This window comes from Apiospora kogelbergensis (assembly GCF_038363985.1).
Source record: "Apiospora kogelbergensis strain CBS 113332 chromosome Unknown utg000005l_segment0_segment0, whole genome shotgun sequence".
Classification (NCBI taxonomy): Eukaryota; Fungi; Ascomycota; class Sordariomycetes; order Amphisphaeriales; family Apiosporaceae; genus Apiospora; species Apiospora kogelbergensis.
Genome location: NW_027117422.1, coordinates 3,890,718 through 3,907,902, shown reverse-complemented (window position 1 = coordinate 3,907,902; position 17,185 = coordinate 3,890,718). Strand labels below are relative to the sequence as shown.

At 55.1% G+C, this 17,185-nt stretch overlaps 5 protein-coding genes across 5 annotated transcripts; 3 read left to right on the top strand and 2 right to left on the bottom strand.

Moving 5' to 3' along the window:
* Positions 1–14: 14 nt before the first annotated feature.
* On the bottom strand, positions 15–3,627 carry PG998_007892 (ESCRT-0 subunit protein hse1; the record flags this gene model as incomplete). Its single annotated transcript, XM_066874708.1, has 6 exons — positions 15–320; positions 1,275–1,999; positions 2,155–2,455; positions 2,516–2,638; positions 2,734–3,473; positions 3,585–3,627. 6 exons carry the CDS (start codon positions 3,625–3,627, stop codon positions 15–17), a joined length of 2,238 nt encoding a protein of 745 aa, XP_066730653.1.
* A 930-nt stretch (positions 3,628–4,557) lies between these two features.
* PG998_007891 (uncharacterized protein) lies at positions 4,558–7,426 on the bottom strand (the record flags this gene model as incomplete). The annotated part of the gene is made up of 7 exons (XM_066874707.1): positions 4,558–5,121; positions 5,214–5,567; positions 5,645–5,852; positions 5,919–6,185; positions 6,227–7,020; positions 7,075–7,182; positions 7,229–7,426. The coding sequence occupies 7 exons, from the start codon at positions 7,424–7,426 to the stop codon at positions 4,558–4,560; spliced, it is 2,493 nt and encodes an 830-aa protein (XP_066730652.1).
* A 1,648-nt stretch (positions 7,427–9,074) lies between these two features.
* On the top strand, positions 9,075–10,932 carry PG998_007890 (Meiotically up-regulated protein; the record flags this gene model as incomplete). Its single annotated transcript, XM_066874706.1, has 3 exons — positions 9,075–9,485; positions 9,547–10,493; positions 10,686–10,932. Coding segments are annotated over 3 exons (1,605 nt in total), but the record flags the coding sequence as incomplete, so codon positions are not given.
* Positions 10,933–11,680: 748 nt separating this feature from the next.
* On the top strand, positions 11,681–14,597 carry PG998_007889 (putative secreted glycosidase; the record flags this gene model as incomplete). The annotated part of the gene is made up of 7 exons (XM_066874705.1): positions 11,681–11,912; positions 12,002–12,034; positions 12,099–12,203; positions 12,259–12,269; positions 12,327–13,159; positions 13,226–14,055; positions 14,131–14,597. The coding sequence occupies 7 exons, from the start codon at positions 11,681–11,683 to the stop codon at positions 14,595–14,597; spliced, it is 2,511 nt and encodes an 836-aa protein (XP_066730650.1).
* A 322-nt stretch (positions 14,598–14,919) lies between these two features.
* On the top strand, positions 14,920–16,726 carry PG998_007888 (uncharacterized protein; the record flags this gene model as incomplete). The annotated part of the gene is made up of 7 exons (XM_066874704.1): positions 14,920–15,219; positions 15,281–15,557; positions 15,644–15,813; positions 15,864–15,907; positions 15,985–16,264; positions 16,415–16,555; positions 16,628–16,726. 7 exons carry the CDS (start codon positions 14,920–14,922, stop codon positions 16,724–16,726), a joined length of 1,311 nt encoding a protein of 436 aa, XP_066730649.1.
* Between the last annotated feature and the right edge of the window lie 459 nt (positions 16,727–17,185).

Sequence of the window (17,185 nt, the reverse complement as noted above, 5' to 3'; positions counted from 1 at the left end):
TCTGATGATGTTGGCTAGTTCGCTCTCTTGGCCCGATGGGCGCGACGAGGTACTGGCATTGCCATGTTGACTCGAAGGACGTGGGGGACATTGGGGGGAGCGTGTTCCTTGACCATGTTGTCGGACTCGTCTGGGGATGAACCCGGTGATCGTGGATGTAGCAGTTCTCGCAGCCCCTCCTTGAATGTTTCCTTCAACCCCTCCTTCAGGCTCTCCCTAAAGCCCTTGCTGGGGCTCTTCTCTTGCTCCAGCTTGACGAGCCAGGACTGTTCGAGAGAACAGAGTGTGGTGATGCGTTGGAAATCGAAGCCGGCGTCCTGCTATCTGTTGTCGGAAACAAGTCAATACCAGCTGCGATCAGTAGGTTCGGCGCGGCGGGCGGTAGTGAAAATGGGAGGGAGGGGGTAAAAAACAACAACAACAACGACAACAACAGAGCAGGTAAAGATTCAAGCAGGCCGTCTACCTCATAAAATATCCAATGCGTTGCCAAAGGTATTGCTAGACAGCGAGGGGGTGTGAGATGTTATCCTAGAAACAAGGACTGGTTTCGCGTCGCGCCCACGTTTCGATGTTTCTTAATTTGTGTAAAGTTGTTGGAGTGGGTTGCTTTGAACAATTAATTAGATTGTTTTGGGATGACCTCACCTTATTGTCTGGCCAACACGCGGGATTAATAGCGAGCGCCAAACAAAACGAACAGGCAACAACTGCTTTACTTTTCTTATTGATAATGGTTGGTTCGCCTGAGGGTGACTTCTAAAATTCATGGATCAAGCTTGTCTTTGCAATGCGTCCTTCAACAGTGAATGATCTGTCTTTCCCACGGCCTGTCTGGTTTCTCTGCTATTGGTTTCCTTGTTTCAGGGCCCAGGCGTCTTACTTTTTACTACCCCCTAACGACTCGAGATAGCTACCCAAAGTCTAAGACTGGATGGATCAAGTGAGAAACAAATGCTATCCGGTAGAGTATTACATATTCAAAGGGCATTCAAGCAAGTATTACACCACCCGATGATTTTGGTAACGGTTGGAGCTGGGGACGACAAGAAATATCGTAGCATAAGGATTTGGTTGCTATAATTACACATGACCTAATGAATCAACGCTTGCAAACATCGTATTGACAGCCATTGCCCACCATGCAAAAAGCCCAATTATCGTTGCTGGGGTATATACCATCACTCAGGGGATGCTTGCTGCGACGAGGCCCTGATCCTCTGTCGACATTGCCGCCTAATAAGCGCTCTGCCTGTAAAAGTCCTGTGGAGCACTGGGTTCATTGTTGGACCCGGGAGGTACGTAGGCCTTGAATTGCGCCTGACCCGGAGGGGGCTCATTTGACTAGGCAGGCCCTGCCTAGCATCGTGGTTCGGTGGCCGCCCAACAGCGAGAGGAGCGGGGATCGGAGGGGCGGCACTTGTAGGCATGGGAGGAGGCGCGTTGGTCGGGGCAGACGGGGCAGACGGGGCCGAAGGAGCATCGAAAGCCGGTGCCTGCTGCTGCTGCTGTTGCTGCTGGGGATTGTAGGCTGAATACTGCGGTTGCGATGGTGCCGAGGGTGCCGAAGGTCCGCTACCAACAGCTAGAGGTGTAGGCACACCTTGAGGCGGGCCTCCTGGTGCTAGCGGTGGAGGCGCAGAGGGCGCAGTTGGACTGCTACTGGCATAGGGGTCTTCCGTCGAGTATACGGAGGCTGAGTAGAGGTCGCCTGAACCCTGGCGATGAGGCGCCACAGGAGAGTCGTAGGCCGAGGTTGCAAGCTCCTGGGGGTTCCCGTAGGTGCTTTGGGGGCGTTGGCCACCTTGCACCGGAGGTTGTGAAGGGTACGAGGAATAGGGTTGAGGTGGGGGAGACGAGGTACTGATGTTTGCTGGCTGTTTGCCAGCAGCTACGCGCGAAGGTTGTTGATCTCGGGGCGGGTACTGCTGCTGGTTCCCTTGAGGACCGCCCTGGGCGTATTGCGGCGGCTGCTGCTGCTGGCTAGGGGTGGTCCGCCCTGCGAGGGGACCTCAGCTCCTTGCAAATAGAAAGGAGCAGGACCCGGCGTAGGTCGTTGGAAGTTAGGAGGTGGCGATGAAGCCTGGAAAGGGGGCTGTTCTGGAACATGTCAACACAGTACACATGAGAGATTAGAATATTTTATTTATTCACCTTGAGGTCCTGGCGTGTAATATCGTTGAGGATCTTGCGGGGCCGGAGCCGGAGTTCCTTGGGGGGCATAACCGGGGCCGCCTCCAGGGTATCCCTGGCCTGGAATGGAGGGACGGTGTGCATACTGATGGTAAGTAGGGCCAGGCGGGTGTGACATGGAAGACTCGAGGAGAGCTTCGTAATCTCTCCGTGCCTTGATGAACTTTTCATTCAGTTGGGTGAAGTCGTCCTTCTTCTGGGAATACTTCTCAATCAACTTAATCAGTTTGGGCCGGATAGCAAGCGTTTGATGGTAGAGTTTCTACACGACTGTTAGTGAGCCTGCCTTTGCTGTTATCGCATCCTCGAGACACCAGCTTACAGAAATTTCCTCGTTGTCCTCTTCGCGCGGGGCCGTGTTGGAAGTGCTCAGCAAGGTGAGTAGCTTCTCAACGTTCTTGATTTCCGCAAAGACCTCGGCCTCCATTTGGGCTTCACGGTGCAACTCATCGGGGGTTGGGTCAGTAAGCTTTTCGACGTAGTTGAGGGGAAAATGCCAGTGTTGCCTTTAAGCGAACCACGCCACCAGTCCTTGAATACGGACTCGAGGACGGCGATGACGTCGCCCTTCTTGAACTCCAGCTCGCCCGGTTCGCTCGGTACAAAATCGTACAGAGCTCGTACGCGGGATACAGTAGCCGCAGTGGTTCCCGTAGGATGCGAAGGAGCTGGCTGGGGTTGGTCTTGGGCAGCGCCAGTAGGAGCGCTTGACGTGGCGGGGGCGCCGGCAGCCGAACTGGGACCAGGACCGGCAGAACTGCTCTCGGGGACCTTCTTCTTGCGCTCCTCTTCCTGTAGCGACAACTGCAAAGCCATTTGCAGCTCTTCCTCCTCCTTTTGGCGGTCCACGTCGGTCAATCTGTTCTTCTGGGGCGCCGACGGAGGCTGCAATGTTGGGTTGTTCTGCTTGAGGCGGAAATAGGCGTCGTACATAATGCCCAAGTCAGCGTCCTTGCTGAACATGTCGCTCCAGTCCTTCATCCTCTCGAGGATCTTAGCCTTGACTTGTTGGTGTGTATTGCGATCATTGGCAAGCTTCAGCAGGGCATCGGTAAAGGCACGCGATGCGAGTTCGCGGTGCATGCCCTTGCCGCAGTTTTGGGACAATGCATTGCCCAGCTCCAGTGTATAAAGCTGGACATTGGCGTTGCGGTGGGCGAGGCGCTTTATGATGCTCTGGACGGCTTCCTTGGGACCGTTGGGGTCAGTAGAGACCTTGTCGCATACTTCGATAATGGCGCCCCAGTCTTCCGACGTGAGATTCTCGTCGGTCGCCTTTGCTACTCGGGAACACTATGGTTAGCCGCAGTCTCGCGCATGATGCTGTCGCAATCTTGAGCCTTTGGAGTGAATGTAGTCACAGTAGTAGGTTGGGGGCCATGATGACGTACCAATAGCCTCGTCATACGGCGATGGAGCTGCTGCTCGGAACATGTTGGCGGGTTGCCGAGCTGATGGGCTGGTAGGAGGGATCCGTCTCTTGCGATAGTTGTGAGGACTTTGATGTAGCGTAACTGTGGGATATCGCGGTCTCGGGTTGATTTCAGTCAGGTTAATTCCCACACCGATGAGTGAGTTGTTGTTGGGGCTGAGGATGATCGGTTGCAGGAGAGTGTTCTCGAAATGAAGGTTGGCTGCCAGCCAGGACTTACTAAGATAGCTAAGGATGGCTGTGGTTGAGCTGCAGCCTAAGTCGGCACCTAAAGGCCTAGAGGCCTAAAAGCCCAGTGGTTCGCAGGCTGTGTTCATGTGGTCTCTGGAGGTACTGCCCAGAGCTCGAACCCCCCTTACGTACCCACCGGCATCATTTCAGCAAGCAGGCTTAGCAGCAATCATCTCCGTGCCGCCGCCCTACACACGCTGTCATTGAACCGTCTCGTTTTTAATATTGTTTTCTATTCGTCTCTCGTGTTGAGGGGCATCGCACCCCTCTCGTCCATTAGTCTACATGTCTATATAACCCGTAGAATCCGTGTCTGCTCCCAAGCTATGTTCGAGTGCTAGAGTGCTATTTACAGCCGGATCGCCCCGTAAGAGCACACTGGGGGCCCCGGACTGATTCCAATGGCTGTCCAAATTCCCGGCCAATGAAGCAAGATACAGTTCCAAGGCTCCATTACGGAAGAAGAATAAGAGGAAAAGCCCAAGTGTCCCGACATGGCAACGGGCTCCGATCCAAGTCAAAGACGCCCGTCCTGTGCGTGTCTCCATAATTCTACCTTCGGCTCAGCTGCACGTCTCAGAAGGCTTCATCGCCTGGAAGACACTGTACTAACAACGTCGTGTCCAATCCCTTCCATCCTATGATATAGAGCAGCTATCCTCCAAGACAAAAGCTTCGCCAGACACCCTATCGCGTCGTCTCTACCAACGTCGACCGCGCGACGACTCGTACCCGCCTCGATCGTTGGATCCCAAGCTAGCACCGCCACGAGCCTCTTCAAGGCTACGTCTGTTCATGTTTTGTCCCAGTTCTGACATGTCGAACAGCAATGGCTCTTCCTCGGTTTCGTCTACATGGCCCCCGATTGCTCCTATGCCCGACGCCCCACCGCGTGCATAGCCTCGACCGTATCTGTTGCTTGGTCCAGTGAGACTGCTATTCCCAGACTGGGGAGTGCTGTGGCCCCGCCCGGTCCCGAAACTGAACCGTCCCCGTTGCGGCGAGCTCGACAAGCCGGCGAAAAGCCCAGCCGGAGGCCTGCTCTCGCGTTCGACCGAAGAGGACCCTCTCGGGAGCATGTCCGACGACGCGGCCGTTGCAAGCTCTGTAGGCGGCTCGAGCATAGGGGACTCAGCAGCCCCGTCGTTTGTGGCTGTCTGTTGACTGAGCAAGGCACTTATGCTAGGTGCTTCTCCGTCACCTGCGCCCAAGCTGGTGCTTCGATGGACTTCCGCCTCCTCCTCATCGACAAGAGCCCGGTTTTGCTGTGCGACCGAGCTGCACCTGCGTACATGAGGATACGCCCGTGGCGACAGGGGCATATCGATCGCCCCTCTACTAGTTTCCTCTATCGTACTTGGGACGCTTGCTGGCATCCTTGGAACCAGTCCCGCCCCTCACTCTGACCACGAGTAGGTATCCCGTGGTCGGCACTAAAACCCTCGCTCAGGCGTGACGGCACCGCCGGGGTGTGGGGTGTATGGGGGGAGAGTGGCTTTCCAGGAGAAGATGAGGCCGACATGCCAGGAACGTTAGCAAGTTGTCGACTCGAAGAACTGGAAGACCGCTGAAGCTGCACCGAAGAATTCATAGACTCAGTCAGAGCGTTGTTCGACTCGCGCATTAGGTGGAATCGCGACAGTTGCGCGTTGGTCCTCTTGGCCGAGGTCTCACCCTTTTGGAGGGCTCGAAGCTTTGCAGTGTCTTCTTGCTATCTATCATTTTCAGAAACTCCTGGATGTTGTCGTCGTCGGTTTGGAATGAGCCTGAACTACCGCCGCCGCCTACCTCGTTTAACAACCCAGAACCTGGCTGAGCCAGCGATGAAGACGCTGATTGCTTTCCGCTGCTGATCTGGTCGTCATCCCCAGCCCGGCTTGCACCGCCGTACGAAGCTCGATTGCGGCGATGGCTGAAGCTACTACCGAATCGGCCTGTAGCTGATGGGCGCGGGGAGCCAGCGGCCGGTGGTGTCTCGGTAGCGGGAGGTGGCCCCCTCGTAAGGAGGCAGGCATTCCAGCTGTGAGGGATGACCGATTCCTGGGTTGCGTCAGGGCATTACCTGTAGGCGTTCCTCGGCCTATAGAGTGCGGTGAGGACGACGTGTCGTGGTGTAGCCGAGGTACCGGCGAGCCTGACAATGAACCATGTTTGAAAGGCTGGAAAGATACACTTGGTCTCCTTGCAGACGCGGTGGAACCTGTAATCGACGGTCGAATGGGGAGCGAGTGGGCGGGAACTTCCACACTCGCGGGCCTCGAGTCGGGCGGGGATGTCGTATCGGAACCAGGCGCCTTGATTGACTTTAGAGCGGATATAGGGCTGGTGCCTAAGGGGCCTTCTCCGTGGAAAGTAGAAAGACTCCCGTACCTCTGTTGGTTGTCGGTGGCATCCAGAGCATGCCGATGAGAGGGCAATGAACCAACTTCCGTAGAGTAGTCGCGACGACCAACCCCGCGGCGTGGCAGAGATGGCTTGAACAGATCATCCGATATGGCGAGAGAGATGCGTGAGCTAAGCAACGATTCGGTTTCCGCCACTTGGAAAGTGCAGTTGTTCCTGTAAGACACTGAAACGTAGAAGCGGCCCACAGGCAGTTCAAGACTACCAAACATGTAGTCGGTCGTGATATCACCACTGGGTCGCTCAGTGAGTGGGGATCTCAAGGCATCGAACCCCGACGAAAGGGTTTCATTAGTCGATATCCGCGCCCTCAATTGCAGAGCGGGGTGTGACCCCTTTATTTTTGCGCCTCTGAACAGCTTCGAAGCTGGGAAGACGCCCACAGCCGTGAAAATGGAGCGGAATAGTACTATCGCCTTCTTGTAGATAGTGGCTAGTAAAGGGCCAAAGTCGCCAGGCAGATTAGGGGTTGGACCTTTCAGCTCAGCTCGCCATCTTTCCAATATGATCTGAGTATTCGCGTGCTTGTCTTGACGGCCTGAATTACTGCCCGTAGAGTCCCAGGAGCTCATAGCTTCGGCAACGTCGTGCCGCTTGTTGTCCTCGTCTACAATCACCAGACTTTGTCCATTTTTTAATCGTGACGTGTCGAGATAGATCTCTATGAACAGGGGTGGTGGCCGGTTGTCGAAGCCACTGCATTGTTTATATATTCGAAACTCGTCGCGGAATTCTTCAAAGTCGTCGGTGTCCGTTTGGAACTTCAGCCAGCGATTAGCCCCAACTCAACAACGGAAAGCACTTCGAGGACTTACCCATCTACTCATCCTCTTCTCTCCAGTCTGCAAAGTCACCGGGGTGAGTCTCAGTCGATTTTGCATAACGAGGGTGCCGGCTTTCATGAAACAGTTCTGGGGGCGACTCTGTCAGCGAGGCCCAGTATAGTCACACACGCGTAGGCTGGCTCACCTGGACTATCTGGTCCAGCTTTTTCATCGACTCCTTACTGGGACCAGCAGCATCTTGAGTTCTGTCTTCGTTGCGATCCGCTGCGCCAGATGTCGTTCGAGGGCGACCTTCCATCGGAGTGTTTACCCTTGCAGGGGGTTTGGAGGGGGACGTTGCCGGGGAGGCGGAACGGGGCGGTTGTCGTGGTGTTTGATGCATCTTGAGTAACTACTGGGCGGAGGCAACCCCGAAGCGCCGTACCTCCGTGGAAGAGTGGTGATGGCAGGGTTGCTGTGTTTGGGGTCGAATGCCGTACGCTGAGGCAGCGGACTCGGGGACAGGCAGACTGGGCCCTGGCGTACTATATAAGAAAGCCAAGTACTCTGCCTGGAGAAGATCTAGTTGTGGGTGAAGGCGGGCTCGATTCGATTCCAGCCGATCTTAGCATCCATTGTTCGTCGTAACGCCGAGTATAGGATAGATAAATTGTGGGCGGATGGTCAGGTTTCGCGGGCGAATCAGCAGCCATGCATGTTGCGGGGGATGGCATCCAAAACGGAGGGCAGGCAGTAGGCAGACTTGAAGGCAATGGTGGAGGTAGTGGTGGTGGTGGTGGTGGTGGTGTTCACCAAGGAGGCGGCTCTGTTGGGAGCCAGTGGGCGACGCAGGCGATTGCAGGCGATTGCAGGCGTAGGACCTGGAACTAGGCAGACAAGGTCATGTTGGAAGCAGGCGTGCCTAAGGTTAAGAACAAAGATTACCACGGCTCCCGGAAGTCGAATGGCACGGTTTGGGGGTTGGGAGGATAGAAGCAGCCAGTGCCGATTGATAGCAATGCAGATAGGCGATGGATTGCAGGCTTGGAGATGGACGGGCGACGGGCGCATGAAGAATGTCTCCTCAACTCACCCAAGTCACAGTGTGTCGTCTCGTGATACCCCTACCAGGTACTCCGTCATCGCAGGGGACGGTAGTGGACCGTTATCCTGACTTTCCCGCTGACACCAACCTTAACCCAGTCCAGCCCCAGCAGGGCATTGGTGCGATAAGAGATAACCGACTAGTCTTTAGTGCACGGTGTCTACTATCTGGGTGGCTTGGGGGGTTATCACATCACTTGGACAATGGAGGACTACGATGATGACATCCCAGCCATTTCCTGACTGGCAGCAAACAAACGTCGGATTAAACATGGGCAGCCAGAAACACAAGGCGCATTGGCTGGGACAGCACCTCATTCCCAGGCCCGGCGAGTCAGGTCAGATGCAGAGAGACAGGATTCAGCCGTCTCTTTATGTTTTGCGGTATCTCGTTCAATGGTTTTGTTCTTTGATCTCTGTTCTCGTATGTACAATGGTTTTGCAAGGGGCAAGGGCCCAGAACCCCCCGCAACGACTCGTACTGTAGGTGGGTACAATCGGTGGAACGGCAGCACCATCCCTTGCTCCCCCAGCTTTGAGACCCCGAGTATATACACATGTGTGTGTATATGCCGTAAGTCCGTCGTCGTCCTAATACCACCACCCAGATAGCATTCTGCAACTACGGGCTGGCAGGTGTGGCCACGAGGTAACGAGGGTCGCCAGCGTGACCCAGCGCGCCCATATCGAGCTTCTACTTTCGGACCTCCCCGCTCAAACAGACTCCCAGCTCTCCCGTCGGGCTATATGCAGTGCCTGACTAGTATAGAAGCGAGGACTCCAGGATGTCTCAAAAACCACTCTTACCTGTCTTGACCGGACATCATGCGCCTGCGGTGCTTCCATCTTGCAGCGTCTGCATCTTGGCGTGAAAGGGCCCCATGTGACTGACATGTTCCCATCGCGTCGTGCCTTTTCCTGCTCGACTTCGAACATATATTCACCAGATGGGACGTATTTGGCAGAACAGTAACACCTCTCTTCTTGCACCTCGGCGAATCTCAAAATTTATCATAGATCTGCCTCTATCGCCTACCGCCGCCATGTTCTCATATATACTGCCACTCGCTTTTGTGGCCGGGACACTACCTGGAGCTCTGGCGGAATGCCCGAATTATGTGGATTACTCGACTCAGACGCATGCTCCTACTTCACCAGGCAAGTACGCATTATCATATATGAGGCCGGCTCCAGCATGCAGGACGTACAACCTCCCGGAGGTCGAGCAGACCATCCAAGACATGAAGGCAACAATCACTGATCCAGATCTCTTCCGGTTGTTCGAGAATACGTTTCCCAACACGCTCGACACGACCGTCTCCTGGAAGGGATTCGCCAAGGGGAGCTCGGACGAGGAGGTATGCCGAAATGAGTCCTGGCAGAAAGCGCTTACAATACCTTAGACTGACGGCTCGGCAGCTCACCTTCATCGTAACGGGTGATATCAATGCCATGTGGCTGCGTGACAGCGCCAATCAACTGCGCAGCTACAAGTCTCTGCTCAAAAATAACAGCGCCACGGATTCCCTTGCTTCTCTATACCGGGGAGCGATCAACTTGCAGTCGCGATACATCCTGACCAGCCCGTACTGCAACGCTTTCCAAGCCCCGGTGGAGTCGGGTTTAGACCCGCAGGTCAACAACGCCGCGAAGAATGACAAGGTGGTGCCGAATTACAGGAATGATTCTGTTTTCGAGTGTAAGTACGAGCTGGACAGCCTGTCAGCGTTCCTCCAGCTATCGAGCGACTACTTCGAGAAAACACAAGATCTGGGATTTTTCGACAAGTTCCAATGGGTGGACGCCATTCGGTACCTGGTCAACGTCACGGAGGGCCTTCGCGTGGGGACATATGCCGACGACGGGCACGTCAACGCTTCGCCCTACGAGTTCCAGCGCGAGGCGACAAGCGCTTCCGAGGTGCTGATGAACGGCGGGGTCGGATCTCCGGTCCAAGGCGGGACCGGCCTCGTGCGCAGTGCATTCCGTCCCTCGGATGACTCGACCATTTACCAACTCTTCATCCCGGCGAACATGATGTTCTCGAGCTATCTCGGACGCTGTGCGGATATCATGGCCAAGCTGGACGGCAGCCTATCAAACCGGATGAGCGAGTTGGCGGCCAGTGTGCGGGCGGGAATCGAGAAGCACGGCAAAACCAGCCTCGATGGCTTTGGTGAGGTATATGCGTACGAGGTGGACGGCTTCGGCTCGGCGAACATGATGGACGACGCCAACGTGCCCAGCCTGCTGAGCGCGCCCATCATCGATTATATCAACGCAAGCGACACCACCTACCAAAACACGCGGCGATTCGTCCTGAGCAAGTCGGACCCTTATTACATGCACGGGCCTGTAATCAGTGGGTAAGTTTCACTCGCTCTTTCCATATGTGACCTTGTGATGCGACGCGCGCGCGCCCCTGAAAGAGGAAGACAGATAAACGTCTCGTATGTCTTGTGTGTCTCATCTAACAAGCCGAGGGGAAACAGTGTTGGTGGACCACACCAAGGACCCGGCAAAGCATGGCCAATGTCGGTTATCGTATCACTTCTCAGCTCGAATGACGATGATGAGATCAAGCAAGGCCTGCGTACACTAGTGTCGTCGACGGATGGCCTGGGGCTGATTCACGAGTCGATTGACACGTTCGATGCGCATGGCTACACACGCCCATGGTTCTCGTGGGCAAACGGCCTGTTCGGGGGAGCTGCTGCTGAAACTGAAGGAGAGAAAGCCGGAACTTCTCCAATTGAGTTTCCAATAGCGAAGAGCCGGGCTGTCCATCAGCTCCAGGCAGACGCAGGTATATTCATCAGAGGGAAAGAGGGAGCAGTGCCATACCGGTGTTTAATAGCTATGACACCTGGTCGTAGGTGCCATCACGCGTGTCAGTCATGGATTGGTCCAATGCGAGTGAGACTGACGTACAGGCGATTGACATGCACGTTTGCTTTTCCGCCTCTTCGCTCCCCCACGGACGGAAGAGGGAGCTCCTTTTGGCCTCTGACGCCTGTTCCCCCTTCACTTCAGCCAAATGCCTCCAAAGCGTGATCAACGAGGTCGCTCAATCACTAGCAGTAGGCCGAATCCACTTTCCACGGTAGTGGTTTCTGGTGGCTCTAGCGGTGCCCAATACCGCCCAGTAGCGGTGCCAGCGTGCCTGCAGGTGTTTCTGCGTGTTTCGTATCAGTGTTTCGATGGTCCAGATTATCTGTAGCAACCTGGGCATTTAGGTGGATCAGAGGTCTCAATTCCCCTTGAAAATGCAATCAATGCCAACCGCCATCCCAACCGACCAATGGAAATGCTGTTTGCCCGCAGCCCATGGGCGGGCCCGTGGGATTATTCTCTGGGCGTTGGGAAAGACCGGCATGGCAGTCACATACTTGTAGATACATCTTCGCTCTCTTTTCGCATCGACAGAATGACATATTCTATCTGCTTTTAACCACGACTCCGACGGACTCGGTAGTAGCTGACTGACTGTGGACCCGGCGAGCTCTCTGGCGCGCCTTGATCCCTTATAGTCCTCGTGGTCCATCGCGACACCATGGCTCCCTTTCTGACGAGCGGCATCCCCAGGCGGAGGCGCGTCTTCGTCATTGCCGTTCTCGCCTTCTTCATATGGGCGCTCCTCCCTATCGAGAGCTTCAACCCGCCTCGCCGACTGGTCAACTCGGTCATGATGATGGGAGGCTTGGAATTAGGAGCTTCTTCTCCACCCGGCGGCAGGGAGTCCATGCTGAAATATGTCGATCCGCTTATCGGAACCGTCAATGGAGGTCAGTTATCATGAACTCGAAGAAGAAGAAGAAGAGGAAACAAAGGAGCCGGCAGTGCACTGTCTCGGTCAATACTAACCTTTCGGCAGGCCATGTGTTCCCTGGCGCAACCCTGCCATACGGTAAGAACCCAAAGTCCAGCAGATACACTCGAACAAGCGCCAGGGGTATTAACCCGGTCCTCAGGTATGGCAAAAGCCGTGGCCGACGTCGATAACTGGGCTGAGATCGCTGCGGGATTCGTGTCGGACACTTCGAAGGTGACCGGCTTCTCCCACTTGCACGATTCGGGTAAGTATGCCACGGAACTCCGTTTTCTGTCTGTGTATACTAACCCGTTTGCTAGGAACGGGCGGCGTAAGTCCACCATAGAAATGTTCTGGAATCCTGTTGTGTACTGATCCCGTCACATAGTCGCCTTCACTTGGCAATTTCCCGCTCTTCGTTCACCCAGGCTGCCCCAATGACGATCATCTTAATTGTAACTACTCAGGGGCTACGAGAGCCGTGGAGAGAATTGCGAACTCGACAGTGGCTCGACCGGGTTACTTTTCTATAGCGCTGAACAACTCAGTAGGCTACGAAATGACTGCCTCAATGCACACCACCTTGTTCCGAATCAACGTACCCGACCAAGGGGACATAGTAGTCTCAAACGGCACCACGGCGCCTAACAGTCCTTTGTTGCTACTGGACCTGACGGATCTGGGAAAGACCCGGCGCGGCGGCTCCATCCAGGTAGACCCCGAAACCGGGCGTATGACCGGCAGCGGGAAGTTCAGTCCCTCGTTCGGTCATGGGCAATACTCTGCCTACTTTTGCGCCGACTTCAGCGGGGCAGGGATTCGCAAAACTGGTACCTTTGTCAAGGAGAAAGCGGACGAAAAGGTCAAGGCGATGGGTATAGACGTCGGCGAGTCTGCGGTGCCAGCGGGCTCGGCTGGCGGTTTTGTGCAGTTCAACCGCCCCCTGAGCAGCCAATTTCTGGCAAGGGTTGGGCTGTCTTTCAAGTCCGTGGCACAGGCTTGCCAGAATGCCGAGAAGGAGATACCGGGTTTCGACTTCGACTCGGTCGTCAAGGCCGGCGAGAAAGCTTGGAGCGAGAAGCTGTCTGTCATCCAAGTCGACCACACTGGGGTGAACGAGGGATTTTTGACAACCTTCTGGTCGGGTTTCTACCGGGCTTTGCTATCGCCCCAGGACTATACGGGCGAAAACCCCTTGTGGAATTCAAGCGAGCCTTATTTGTAAGTCCCAATTGCCTCCCCATTCTCTCTATATGACTCAAATATACGGGGCTAACTTGCTCTTAGTGACTCTTTCTATTGTATCTGGGACTCGTTCAGAGCCCAGCATCCTCTGCTCACCCTCGTGGATCCAAAGGAACAGACACGCATGGTGCGAGCGCTGATCGATATTTACAAGCACGAGGGGAAACTGCCGGACTGCCGAATGAGCTTTGCACAAGGGTATACCCAGGGCGGCTCCAATGGCGATGTCGTCTTGGCCGATGCTTACCTGAAGAAGCTGCATGACGGCATCGACTGGAATCTGGGATACGAGGCGGTCGTCTCCGACGCCGAGATCGAGCCGGAAGACTGGACGCGCGTAGGGCGGGGGAATCTCGAGGCGTGGAAGACTTATGGCTTCATCCCCAACGATGACAATGACAAGAACCACACGGGACCCCAGACCCGAACGGTGTCGAGGACGGTCGAGTACGCCTACGAGGACTTCACCATCGCACTGATGGCGCGGGGACTCGGCAAGAGAGACGACGAGCGCAAATATCTCGAGCGCAGCAAGAACTGGGAGAACGTGTTCGACCCGGATGCGGCGGATCAATATACCGACGCGGGTCGGGGTGTGATTGGCAGCGACTTCAAGGGATTCATGCAGCCGAGGTCACGCAACGGAGAGTTCACGTACCAGAACATGCGTTTGTGCAGTCCCGTCCACGAAATGCACAAGTGCTACTTCGATACCGTGTACGACACGTACGAGGGCAGCCCCTGGCTGTACACATTCTACGTGCCGCAGGACATGGCGTCGCTAATCGTGCGGCTCGGTGGGAAAGAGGCCTTCATCGACAGGTTGAGTTATTTCCACTCCTCCGGCATCATCTATATGGGCAACGAGCAGTGTAAGTCACGATTCGGCCAAGAAGTGGCCTCACCGAAACTGTACATGCCTGCTAACATGCAACCCTGTATTACAGCTTTTCTACCGACATATCAATTCCACTATGGTGGAAGGCCTGCCCTCAGCTCGTACTGGCTACACCAATACATCCCCGGGCAATTCAACAGCAGCATCAATGGCATTCCGGGCAACGATGACTGCGCCATGGGCGCCTTTACCACGTTCGCTTTTATGGGATTCTTCCCAGTCGCGGGACAGGACGTCTACCTGCTAACGCCGCCGCTTTTCCGCGAGGTTAATCTACAAACGCCTACGGGGAGGCGGGCTACGATTCGGAACATCGGGTTCGACCCGATGTACGAGGCCATCTACATCCAAAGCGCCAAGCTCGATGGAAAGCCGTACACGAAGAACTGGATCGCGCACGACTTCTTCTACCACGGCGGCCTGCTCGAATTGACACTGGGTCGCAATGAAAGCGCATGGGGGACCAGAGACGAGGATCTACCGCCAAGCTCGTCGACGCAGACTTGGGCGCCATGAGGACGAGGGGGCATTAATGATAACGACGTACGATAATAATTTCCAAGAAATTCTCTGCAGCCTGCAAGACGAAGGTGTTCTGTCGTTCTGTCCCGTACTACCTTCTATACCTGCCTGCCGCCCATCACGTGACTTGGCGCCGCATCCCCACTACTGGTCGCGATCGTGTGCCGCGTTGGCCTAGACTTGTTATGTACTTGGTGCATTGACATTGACATTGACATTGACATTGACGTCAACACACAAGCGATCCGTGAAACGCACCTGCTCGCACTCGCCATCCTCAAAAGACAAAGACAGCGTTGTTATTGTCTGTTGAAAGATGCCGCCCAAGAAGCGAGAGAATGGCAATTCAGCACCCCAGGCTGCTACGGGTCGGCGACGATCAGCCCGTGTCAGCTCAACCGGCAAGACGAGCAACTACTTCGAGGATGACGTAGATGAGTCAGAGGACATGGGTACGGCGCGCAAACCGGCCAAAAACCCCAAGAAGCGTACCAGGGTGGAATCGGATCATGACCACGATGACGAGTCTGACGAAGCTCCCTATGAAGAGGAAGGCGACTCTTCATCTCGGGGCGATGGCGACGAGGTGGATGAAGAGGATGAAGAGTCTGATGAGGTCAACCCGTCTCTGCCTCCCGAAACGAGGGCGAGGGCGCCCGCCCGGCAAAAGCCCCAAGCTTCCGAAGAAGGCCAAAGATGGCGAGGAGTCGGATGCGCCACCGCCCAGGAAAAGGGGTAGGCCGTCCAAGGCCACGCCCAAAGCCGCCACTGCGGGCGACGATGGCGGGGATTCCGACGATGAAGAGTTTGACGACGAAAACAGGGTGACCTTTGAGCCACTGCCGCAACTGCGGGACACGGGCGGCATCGAGTACGAAGACACCCGGATCCACCCGAATACCTTGGCTTTCCTCAAGGATCTGAAGGCCAACAACAAGAGATCTTGGCTAAAAGGTAAACAATGCCCCGGGGCTGTTTCCGTCTGCATTCTTTGGCTGGGCATACCCATGGCTGACCATGATTGTCTACTCCCCTTCCAGCCCGAGACCCCGAGTTCCGCAGGTCCCTGAAGGATTGGGACTCGTTCGTCGAGACGCTCACGGAGAAGATCACCGAGGCCGACGAGACGATCCCGGAGCTTCCTCTCAAGGACGTCGTCTTCAGGATATACCGGGATATTCGGTTTTCCAAAGACCCGACGCCTTACAAGGTGGGTTGTCCCCTTTCATCCCCCGCAAAGCGCGCCCCGTCTACTAATAGTCTTTACCTCTTCTTGACTTGAAGCCTCACTACTCCGCCGCATGGTAAGCAACCACGCTCCCCTTTTCGGACTCTAATCGGCCATCAAGGAACTCGAGCTGACCCCAAGACGGAGCAACAGGTCACGAACCGGTCGCAAAGGCCCCTATGCCTGTTACTACGTCCACTGCGAGCCCGGCGGCCATTGCTTTGTAGGCGGCGGGCTGTGGCATCCCGACAAGGATGCCATTGCCAAGCTGCGCGCCAGCATCGACGAGCGGCCGCACCGGATTCGCCGCGTCCTCGCCAACCCGCACTTTCGCCGCACTTTCTTGCCCAAGGCTAAGGACGGTGACGAAAAGTCCATTATCGCCGCATTCACGGCCGCCAATAAGGAAAACGCCCTGAAGACGAGACCCCAGGTGAGCAGCTCCCACGGGAGCCGTTCAATCAGCCCCTAAATCTGGAATACTTCTTACTTTTTTTTTTTTTTTCTACCTCATGCTCGGAGGTCGAGTTCTAGCTTATCTCGCTCCCCACGATTCTGCCGTGTACTAACTCAAGGGAAACAGGGTTTCCATCCCGATCACCGAGACATCGAACTGCTAAAGTTGCGCAACTTCACCATCGGGACTAAGCTCAAGGACTCGGATTTCACGTCGACTGCTGCGCAGAACAAGATCATGGCCATTATTGAACCTATGGTTGAATACGTAAGTAACAACAAGAGCAATAGTGCTTAGTATGTCTGAGAATGCGTAGCAGCTAATGCGAGCTATGCATAGGTCACTTTTCTGAATCGAGTCGTCATGCCAGACCCTGGAGATGACTCGGACTCTGATACCGATGAAAATGATGCAGGGGAGGAAGAAGGCGAGGAATGAGTTGGGTGGGATATGTGGGATACCACAGCTTGTTCTCACTTTCTGTGTGCGTAATCATGTGAACGTGTATATAAACATGGATGTATCTTTGAATGGCTTCTCGACACCGACTGTGAGATGATGGTCCTCCTAGTTGTCGCAGTATCGTACGCGCTCTTTCCGTCAAGGTAACCGTGAAATCCTTACCAGCTTGGTTAACTAGAATGGCCGGTAACGAACAGACTGACTTCGAGAGGTGAATGAAGGCGTAGTTAAGCCCCCTGCCCCCACCTACGCCAAACAAAGCCTTCTTCAGTGTCAAGCAAGGCAAATGTCGGTCTCATGCAATGCTTAGGCGTAGCGCATTCCGGCACGCCAAACTCAAGCCCCGAATCTGAAAGAACTAGCCTGCATATGTTCTCATCGTCTGTCCAACTTGTGACAGTGATGGGGGCAGGAGAAGTCTGGGAGGCGCTTAAG